This window comes from Oryzias melastigma, linkage group LG8, assembly GCF_002922805.2.
Source record: "Oryzias melastigma strain HK-1 linkage group LG8, ASM292280v2, whole genome shotgun sequence".
NCBI classification, from domain to species: domain Eukaryota; kingdom Metazoa; phylum Chordata; class Actinopteri; order Beloniformes; family Adrianichthyidae; genus Oryzias; species Oryzias melastigma.
The window spans coordinates 8736520-8747254 of record NC_050519.1 but is presented as its reverse complement, the minus strand read 5'-3'; the positions used below and the strand labels follow the sequence as shown (position 1 = coordinate 8747254).

Here is a 10735-nt window from a genome sequence, read left to right as displayed (position 1 = left end):
TTTTTTTTGAAAGATTCTCAGTTTTGGCTCATTCAGTCGGTTTTTTCCTTCTTTAAGGTTCTCTGACATCATCCTCGCCACCATCCTGGCCACCAAGTCCGACATGTGCGGGAAGAAGTTTGAACTGAAGATTGATAACGTTCGATTTGTGGGCCACCCGACCCTTCTTCAGCATTCTCCCATCATCCAGGTGAGGGAAATGAACAGATGAATTTATCCTTTTTTTCATACCTGATCAGCATCAGTCGGTGCTTTCACATTTATAGGTGGATAAACTGTGATCAGCATCGTTTTGGCATTCAAAATCGGTATTGAACCCATCGGTTGAGCCTCAAAAACAAAAAAGATATTTTTATTTCCTCATTCTTGCATCATTTTAAGTATATGATCCTCCTGTTTTTCACCCTCTTTCTCCCCCATCTGGTGAAAAATACACATAAGCCTCCTAGAGGCGGAGAACATCCAACTTTGTAAAGTATTTTAAATAGAAAAAAATCATGTTTTAGTGTTTATTTTTTTTATTTTGATTTTGTGTGAATTACATTCTGTATGATATATTAAATTCATTGTATATCACAGACGAAAATAGATTTTTTTTGTGTGTGTTTTATAGTGTATTTGGTTGTAACAGATAGGAAGCTGATTTGTGTAGATCTTAGTTGGGTTTTGCTGCAGAGTTTTTGATTTTTTGTATAAACTTTATTTAAATTTACTTAAGGAACATCTTTTTAATTTTTTTTGTTTTGCTACAGTCTTTCAACATACTAAATATAAGAAAACAAAGCCTAAGAATATATCTTTAAAAATAATTTCTCTAGCCAAAGAACAACAGCAAGCAAGTTTATTTATTAAGCACAATTCCTTCCCAAGGCAATTCAAATGCAAAATAATATAAAATTACAAAAAATAAATAAAGATCTATTCATGAAACACAAGTAAAATCATAAAAGTCAACAAGATTAAAATTCAAAAATGTAAAATATGAAAAATATTCAAATAAAAATAGTTCCCATTTTAAAATACGTTGCTAAATAAAAATGTTTTCAGCTTAAATTTGAAAATTTTCAGACTTGTGGCCTGTCTCACATTTTCAGGGAGATAAAAAAAATCTTATTTGACATTATTTAAACCATAATTTCTTCTGTTTATCTATTGCGCTGTAGAGTTTATAATGTGTTTTTTCCTGCATTTTTTTACATGATAACGACATACATATATGTATTTTTTTATATATTACATACTAGGAAAACATGTGAAATGTCATGAGGTAAAAAATAATTTTTGCGTCTTCAGGTTGGAATGTTTCAGAGATAAATAATTATGGAAATCAATGTTTTCCTTTAAATAATATCTAAAAATGTTGTTATATATACAAACTATTTTTATGTCTTTTTTGCAGGTTTCTAAAACGGATCCTTCGCCTAAGAGAGAGCTGCCCACTATGATCCTGTTTAATGTGGTGTTTGCTCTGAGGGTAAGAAACAAAAGCTTGTAGCTAAAAGAAATAAAATGCTTTTTTTTGAAACGTTGGGAAAGTTTGTCGGAATTTTAGACACTTTCATAAAATGTGTTTGGCTGACGGTGGGTGGGACATGCAGCTTTTTTTTTCCTAATCTATAGTTTATGAATGAGGAGGGTGAAAAGGGAGCGATAACACGCCACTATCTCTGACAGCTTAAGGGGGCGGGGGCCTTTAATTCGGCCTAATCATGCTGCCCAACAAGGCACAACCCTGTTTCTGCCCATGCTGAGTCATGCTACTCAGTAAGCCCCGGTGGTTCAGATTGGGCAGAAAGTGATCGGTCATGTTTAGTTCACAGTATCTATCCAGCAACTATATTATCTGCACTAATGGTGTTTATTTAAAATATGTATAAAACTTTCAGGGTTAAATGAAAATTCCACACAAACTATGATTTATTTTATTTTGAAATTACTTTTGGACTGACCACAAAAGCATCAAACCATAATTTTGAAAAAAAGAAGAACTTGAACTTAAATGTTGTCTTGGGTTTGCCAAGAATTTCAGTGTTAAGTCACATTTTTATCAGTCTTACAAAAATGATTTTTACCTTATTTTTAGACTAGTAGTAAACTAAACGATTATTCTTATTTTATTTGTCACAAGGCTAATGCCGACCCGTCAGTCATCAGCTGCATGCACAACCTGTCTCGGCGCATCGCCATCGCTCTGCAGCACGAGGAGCACCGATGTCAGTACCTGACCCGTGAAGCCAAACTGATGCTTTCAGTTCAAGACGAGATCACCACCATGACGGAAAGTGAGACGTCTGCCGTGTTCACCGCAAAGCACACCAACTTATAGAGATTTTACAGCCGTATAATGGTTTTAGATTTAAATGTGTTTACGTTGTCCTCATGTCAGCAGATGGCAGCCCCAAGTCCCCGTTTAGGCAAATTCTCCCAAAATGTAAGCTAGCCAGAGACTTGAAGGTGGCTTATGACAGGTATGTGAGAATATTTCACTACTGTTTGTATTTATTTAATAAATGAAGTAATTTTGATCATTTTCCAGCCTTTGTACAACCGGTGTGGTGCGACTTCATATCAACAACTGGCTGGAAGTTAGCTTCTGTTTGCCACATAAGATCCACAGGATTGGGGGCAACTATTTCCCCCCTGAAGCTTTAGAGCAGAGTCTAAAGGCCATAAGGTATGTCTGAGGGTTTCATACCCTCTAAAAGCTTATTCATTTAAATAATAATAATAAATGCTGAGACTTTAGTGTGTAATGAAGCTAAAAGTGACCCTCCATAACTACACATGTGCACTCCACCCATAAACCCCCCCGTCCCTGAATTTAGATGTAAACATAGAGGCAAAATGATGATGTCGTGTATCATACTTTTTAAAATCTATGTTATTAATGAATAATACAATTTATACATTATTTTTTAGTTTTTATCAGATTTCTCTTTTATATTTGTCTTTATTATACTCAAATAGTGTTTAACCTTTATTTTCTCCTAAATTTATTTTTGACAATTAATTATGTATTTGTGGTGAAAAAAACTTAAAAATTAATAATTGCTTATAACTTCAATAATAACTCTTCCTACATGTTTTGTTTGGGTTATACTGCCACCTATTGCTAGTTTAGAGAATTTTTTTTAGATATGTTGCACACTTTTTGTATTTTTAAGTTTAATTAACTCAGATTCATGACTTACTTATGTGTTAATTTTCATGTAAATTAGACAGTTTTGTGAGAAAATGTCCAATAAAACCTATAATTTCTCAGGACTGTAAAAAAAAGTCATTTTACATGTTTTTAATTTCCTCATAAATTTGACTCTGACCTGCAAAAACAATACTTTATATGGAGCTTTTCATTGAGATTTTGCCGTTGCTCAGTAGACGGGTGTCTGTGACCCCGCAGGCCTTACCATGCGCTGCTGCTGCTGGAGAGCGAGAAAGCCCTCCTCAGCCAGCTTCCACTGGACTGCTCGCCGGCGATGGTGCGTTTGATAAAAACCTGCTCAGCTGTGAAAAACCTGCAGCAGCTCGCACAGGATGCTGACCTGGCCTTGCTTCAGGTGCAGAATATTCAGAATTATTTTATTTCTCGCAAGTTTACTTTGCATTTAGACCTACAGATTTTACCATCTCACTTTGAATTAATTTATTCATCTAAATTTTTTCTACAGTAGTTGTAGTTTCCAATTTTCTTAATTTGCCACAGAAAATATAAAGGTAGAAACAATTTCTGCAAATGTAGTGGTAAAAAATGAAGGAGTTGTATTATACTGCCACCCAATGGACAAAATGGGTATTTTATTTTGATAGTTTCCAATTTTGTTGATTACTAAAAGCACATTCTCCTACTCAGATCTTTCAGATCGCTGCTCACTTGGTTTATTGGGGCAAAGCTATTATTATCTACCCTCTGTGTGAGAACAACGTGTACATGCTGTCTCCTCATGCCAACATCTGCATGTGAGTAAAATGGTGAACCATAGCCCCTATTTATAGTTTCTTTTATTTATTTATTGACAAAAATCCTTCTGAAAAATGACTCCACTAATAATCTTTAAACAGATATTCTTCATTGGCTGAGGAGTTTTCTCAACAGTTTTCTGGTAGTAATTTGCCCTCCATGTTAGCCAAGTTCTCCCTGCCCGTCTCCTTGGCTGAGTTCAGGAATCCCCTGGAAGCTCCTGCTCAGGAGGTAAGAGAGCTCCGCATGTCTAATGTATTAAAGACAAAACAGAAAGTTCCATTAAAAATTTTGTGATTTTGTTATTATTATTTTTTTTTCACTTGTGCAGATATTTTTAGGGATTGTTTCACTGTTGATGAATGAAGTTAATGAATCATTTTTTATTCAAATTCCCACTAAAACCATTGTGTAAGAGGAATTAATTCTAATTTTTCTAAGTGCACAATGTGCTCTGTTCCAGAAAATGGGATTGTTTGTAAAATTAACTTAAATTGCATTTAGCATTTTTTTATTGACACATTTACTAGAACAGACGGAAGTCGCCCCCTGCTGGTCATTTAACAGAATGCAGCTTTTAACATGTTATGACATGTTTCCTTCTTCGTTTTTCTTTTTTAAAAATGTTTTGACATTTACAGTCATGTGAAAAAAATAGGGCACCCTTTGAAAGCCTGTAAATTTCCCCACATATTTGGTTAAATACACATTTAACATCACTGAGTGATCAAAGTAATATAACTTGACATTAAAAAGTCTATTGAAATTTAATTTCAAAAGAATCTCATTTCTACTTATATTTAAGTTTTAAAATTTCATAAATAAGACACTTTTAAGGGAGATAAAACAAAAAAGTGTCTCAATGAGGCAATTTCAGAAAAGGAGTAATAGTAGTTAATCGGAGACATGAGGTCCATACTTTGATCTCCATTAAAATATGAACTTTTGTTATTTTTATCTATCAGTAGAATAACAATAATGTTTAAGTTTGATTTTTATTAGATCAGTTTTTTAGATTTTTTTTCAAAATAAGATTGGACATTGATAAATGAATATTTTTCAGACGGCAGATTATTTAATGAGGGTGTCCACATTTCTTCACGACAGCAGTTTACTTTTAGCTACCATTAACAGTTTTCTGTTTTATTAGCATGCTCTTAAAAATGAGCATTTATAAGTTAGTTTTAGTTTTGTTTGCACAAACTATTTTTTTATTCTCACTTTGAGTTTTAATCAGATGTTGACATCGCCGTCGCATATTTATTTTATGTTCATACGAAAAAAAATAGATACATCGAGAAGGAAAAAAATTATTGAACAAAAGGAGCGAAAGAGGAAGCTTTTTTATCCTTGTTCTGCACTGTACAAATTGGTTTTTTTTTTGTTTTTTTTTTTTAAAGGAAGAAAACACTGCAGAGAAGCAAGATATTAAACTAAGAATGGAAGACACACGTTTAGCCTTTTTTTTTGTGGTTTGATTGGTATTTGCTTATATTAAAATTATAATTATAAAATTATTTTTAAGACCAATTTTTGTAAAATATTCCTTCCTTAGCAACTGTTTGTTTTGCACAATTTATAAATGTAGTGTAAATGAGTCAGCTTCAGCATCTTTCATGAGAACATGATCAGCATTTTTTTAGAACTGCCTCCTCAGCAGGACTCATGTGAATCTGCTTCTCTGCCTCTGACCAGGCCCAGTTAATTCAGATGGTGGTGTGGATGCTGCAGCACCGCTTGCTCATACAGCTGCACACTTACGTTTGCCTGCTGGTGCCACCCAGCGAGGATGAGCCCGGAATGAAGGATGAAGAACTTCCTCTGGCTGCCCGAGTCGGAAGCCGGAGTCTCAGCACGCCGAGCGCTCTCAGTTTTGGTTCACCCAGTGCGTCTTCCGTCAGATCCGTCAGCCCCTTTCGTGCTGCATGTGTGTGACCGTGTCTCCTCTATGTGTGCAGCCAGCAGCGACGACATGACTCTAACCAGTCCCAGCATGGACAACTCCAGTGCAGAGCTGCAGCCTGGTGGAGACTCGCCGCTCAACAAACGGATGACGGAAACTTTACTCACAAGCCTGTCGGAGTACGAACGGCAGGTCATCCTGAACATCCCTGCAGCACAAAACCCCGAGGACCTGCGGATGTTTGCCAGGTAGCAAAATACATCAAATCTTTTTATTTTGTTCAGATATAACATCCTAAATTCAAACTTAAAAGTTGATTCTAAGAATTAAGAATCATTTGATTCTAACTTACAAAATTAATTTTAAATAAATTTCTTATTTAAAAATATATACATTTTCAGCTAATTTCTATTTTTTAATCTTTAGGTGTGTTTTTATAGTCTAAACAGGAGTATTTGAATTGAAGTTGCATAAATAGATGATTGCCAAATCATTCTAATTTGGAGATTTTTAGTTTAAAAGTAAATTTGACACTTTTAAATTAGGTTTTGGTAAATTTTACATAACTTTATTAAAAAAAAAATTCACAGGATTTAATTTTTTCACATAAAAGGGATTATTTTTATGTACTGGAATGTACTTTCCCCCTTTTTTCTATAAAACTGTTTTTAAGACGAGCTTTAAAATAGTTGATCATTTTTCTGAATGTTGTCAAAACTACCACTTTTTTCAGTAGATTTTAAAAAGTTTGATGCTCCATGCTGCTTAAAGCACAGATTATAAAAATATTGGTGAGTAATTCTACTTTTTTTTAGGCTGCTTCACTATTTCCGGGGACATCACCATCTGGAGGAAATCATGTACAACGAGAACATGAGGCGCTCGCAGCTCAAGACGCTGTTTGACAAGTTCCGCAGCGTCTTAGTGGTGACGAACCACGAGGATCCCATCATTTCCATCTTCCAGTCGCCCATGGAGTAGCAGTGCAGAGACGGTATCGATAGGAAAGCGTCGGGTTGATTCCCAAAGACTTAGATTTTTTTTTTTTTTTTTTAAATCAACATTTTACATTGAACTCAAACAACTGCCTTAAAGTGTGCGAATTTACTTAAATTGAGGAAGTATTTTTGTCCTTGAGACAAAATTTGTTTACAATAAATTATTTTGTACATAAAAAAAGCTGCATTATTGAAGATGATATCACCAACAGAAAGTACTTCTGCTGTCGTCTGTGAGAGTAATGATCATAGCAGGCCTGCAGATACTTCTCTTTAGGAATCCCAAAGGTGCTGAGGAGGAAGAGGAGGAGTCCAAACTTCAAAGAGGCTTGATTTTGCTCTGAGAAAAGCAGAAACGTCCAAACATCTGTGAAATCAATAAGGAGAGAACCTTGGAGTGTGAATACTAAATGATTGTGCACTTCTGATTGAGATTTGTCCAATTTTTTATTGTAATCTATTACTTTCTGTAGTTTTAGAATCAAGGTTTTGGAACGTAAAATTTAAAGTTTCCTTTAGACTTCATCATCTTGACTTTTACACGTTTACGATGAAAAGTGATTTTAAAAACCGGCTTCAAATTGAAACACCTGGAAGCGTAGTTTGAGGATTAGTCCGGTTTGGCCGTTCTGTCCCAGACTGGACTTCTGAGGGTCCTAAATCCTTCACGGCATTTCCAGACTGAACTTCTGCTGCTTTATTCACAACACTGACACAAGGATGTCCACGGAGATAAAACCGCAGTGGCTTCTTAGCCCACTCCCCGTGGGACTCGATCCCGATGCGCGGCGCTGACACTATATCCTGGTATTTTATCGGACTTTCGTCCGGATCCCTCTCTAACCACACTTCTGGATCTGAGGCTAGATCTCGCCGGTCAAAGCAGCGGGGTATATTTAGAGCCTGGCACAGCTTTGAGGGCCCGTTGCAGAGCTCTTTGTCTTTTAACTGGCGGGCGCTCTCTTTGCGTCTGGCTGCCCTCAGCTCCCGCATGACGGGCAGACCGTGCAGAGGCTCCAAAGAGCGTAGCAGCACAGCGGCTCCTTCCCCTAAAGGAAACCCCACACAGAATTCATCCGTCAGCAAAATATCCACCGTCTTCTTTTGATTGAAAACACAACTAAATTTAATAATCCAAACATTGACCTAATATATCCATTCACTGCAGGATTGATGGTTTTACCTTCACTGGAGATGTTCATACAGAGGTAGATCCCATAGATGGGATAGACGTAAATGGTTCCCGGCTTCATAAACATGGCTAAGTTCCTGTCAGTGCGTCTGCCTCCAGCTGAGTGGGAGGCCTTGTCTTCCCCTCCAAGGTAGGATTCGGTTTCCACGATTCTGCCCCGTAGTTCTGTGCCATCTGAACACCTGCGGACCAGAACCTAGAAACCCCACATTGTTTAGAAAAAGATGGTCTGTCCACTTGTGAACAACTAAAAGTTTGACAGAAAAGAAACATTTTGAGAAAATCTCCCATTGTGGATCAGCATTTTTCTTTATTAGCTCCCTAATAGAACATGAATAACCTTAAATATTTACAATTTATTTTTTTGCATTTTGCTTGTGATGTTTTTATATACAAAACAGTAACTTGGTCAGAAATCGTTCGACAGTTAATGATGATCATGGCTTTAAAACTTAAGTAAAATTCTTAAAATAAAAAAATGTCTTAGGACAGATCATAAGATGATGAAAGTGGGTCTTTAAGACAAAGATATCAACATTTGACACGTGAAACTAAAAATTCACAACATTTTTACAACTAAAAAAAAGGAAAAAAAAATCACATAATTTTTGATTGAAAAGTGTTAGTTCTAAAACTTATTTTTACAAAATTTAATGTGTTTCAGATGTGTCAGATTACCTTCCCGAGGAGTGCTTTAGCCAAACTGATGCATGGCTGGTGGAAAAAATCCTCTCCCAGTCTGTGCTGCGGCTCTCTGGTAAAATACTGGCTTCGTTCCGACACCACATTTTGAACATTGTCACTCACAAACAACTTTTTCAGCTTGGCGGGCGAAGCTTTGCGTTTTAATTGCGTTTGGTTTGGGGGTTTATTCGCAGATTCGGACCGTCCAGGAGAAACGGCTAAAGCTAGCATCTTTCTTTTCGCTCCCGCCATAGCCTTGAATTACGAGAGGACTTAAAAATCAATTGAATAAATATAAATGTAAACGAGGGGGGAAATGGGCTTAAATGAAATTAGAGAAACATACGTTTTTATTTATTTCAACTATTTGTTGTCGTTTCGTTTTCTCATTAGCCAAACCGGAAGTAGACGATTGTTTTGAGTTTCTTAAAGGGGCCGCTCACCCTTTTTAGGCCATTATGTTACAAGTTAGCAAACCCCCTCCGCCTCTGTTTAACTTTCATGAAGACAAAGGGCAAACATGCTGAAACATAAAAGCAAAGTGTGGCCTTTTCCTGCTGCTGCACGCTTATCTTTTCGGCCTCGTTTGGACAACGATGGGTTATAAATAGAACAGAGAACCGACAGGCTCGCGCCAGTTTGGCCCCTCGGGTTCTGCTGCTGTGGTTCTTTGGAGGGGTTACACTCATTGACTGTAAAATATACATTATATTTTATACAGTCTATGGTTACACTGCAAAAACATGACAAGTTTAAAAAAAGATCATTCTTTTAAAAATTCCCATTCTTTAAATGGTTTGCACGAATTTTCTCATAATATAGGACACATAAAAAGAAATATAAGCTTAAGTTTTGCATTTTCTGAGTATTTTTTTATTCAAGTTGTTTTGAATCAGAAAAAAAGGTGGTCTTACTCCATGGCAACAGACCTGTCCACAACTCAGAGACAAATTTCTAATGAATGACTGCCGCTCTGCAGAAACTATGTTCTAGAAAACAACACATTTTTTTTTTTTAAATTTTGGCTAAAACAACATAACCATAATTAAAAGACATTAGGAGCACTTTTACGATGATCGGAGTGTGACTTTATATAAGCAAAAAATCTTATATATGGGGTAAGAAAAATGGTCTTGCCAAGAATTTTTATTGTAAGAAAAAAATTCTAGTCACTAATCCTTTTGCAATTGGAAAAACTTTCCTAATAAGATTGTTTATCTTGCAAGATATTTGTATTTCCTTAAGATTCCGTTTTTGCAGCGTATTCAGTGTGACGTGGTGGTGCTGCAGACACTCGTTGTTAGCCCATGACATAGATTTATGAATGACTGACAGACTTTCTAGCTATTGTAAATTTACAATTTTATGCATGTCAATTTGACAGAAACACATAGAATTTGAATCTGTTTGTAAATTGTATTCACATTTGTATTTGACTCTTTACTAATGATTTCTCATGATGCAGAAAAATAAATGTTTATTTTTTTAACTATTTGAAAAAAAAGCATAATCCAATTTTAGGCATTTGTTAATTGTATGGTTACAGTAGTTTTTCAAACCTGTTACATATACTTCAGAAATTGTTGTTTTTTTTTTAATCAACATTATTGACATTTACCAGATGTTCCCTGTTCTAATTAAATTGTTACTAACAGAAAATGTGTATTAAATAACACGTTTTTGCTTACTTTAACCATAAAATATAACTAGTAAATGAAAATGCACTCGTCATTTAACCAAATAACTTATTGCATTGAGGAATTCCAATTAAATAAATGAATATATGGTAGTTCTCCGTATTTTAGACAAAAAAGTCAGCGCATGTTACATGATTTCTTATCTTTAGGAAATAATATCTAACAATGGTGATTGTATAATTGTAGAGTTGTAGTCGTATATATACTGTGTATACTACAACACAAAAAGTGACAAAAATGCACAGTTCAGTCAGATATTTGCACAATTGTTTGCTTCTATTATGTTATCTTCTTATTTCTGCA

At 35.4% G+C, this 10735-nt stretch overlaps 2 protein-coding genes across 4 annotated transcripts in view; one reads left to right on the top strand and one right to left on the bottom strand.

The window, feature by feature from the left end:
• The window catches only part of nprl3 (NPR3-like, GATOR1 complex subunit), an 11539-nt gene extending 4499 nt beyond the window's left edge, over positions 1 to 7040 (top strand). For 2 of the 3 annotated variants that reach the window (XM_024272266.2, XM_024272268.2), the window contains 11 exons: positions 58 to 190; positions 1400 to 1474; positions 2129 to 2282; positions 2387 to 2468; positions 2537 to 2674; positions 3401 to 3557; positions 3851 to 3957; positions 4060 to 4189; positions 5654 to 5843; positions 5917 to 6109; positions 6677 to 7040. In XM_024272266.2, coding sequence (XP_024128034.1) covers positions 58 to 190; positions 1400 to 1474; positions 2129 to 2282; positions 2387 to 2468; positions 2537 to 2674; positions 3401 to 3557; positions 3851 to 3957; positions 4060 to 4189; positions 5654 to 5843; positions 5917 to 6109; positions 6677 to 6842 — 1525 coding nt within the window. In that variant the 3' untranslated portion in view covers positions 6843 to 7040. The remainder of the gene's footprint in view (positions 1 to 57; positions 191 to 1399; positions 1475 to 2128; positions 2283 to 2386; positions 2469 to 2536; positions 2675 to 3400; positions 3558 to 3850; positions 3958 to 4059; positions 4190 to 5653; positions 5844 to 5916; positions 6110 to 6676) is intronic. The other variant, XM_024272267.2, reaches the window with a different exon arrangement.
• Positions 7041 to 7287: 247 nt separating this feature from the next.
• On the bottom strand, positions 7288 to 9451 carry mpg (N-methylpurine DNA glycosylase). The gene is made up of 3 exons (XM_024272272.2): positions 8730 to 9451; positions 8043 to 8247; positions 7288 to 7908 (listed from the first exon to the last, which is right to left on the bottom strand). Exons 1-3 carry the CDS (start codon positions 8985 to 8987, stop codon positions 7436 to 7438), a joined length of 936 nt encoding a protein of 311 aa, XP_024128040.1. The 5' UTR covers positions 8988 to 9451; the 3' UTR covers positions 7288 to 7435.
• Between the last annotated feature and the right edge of the window lie 1284 nt (positions 9452 to 10735).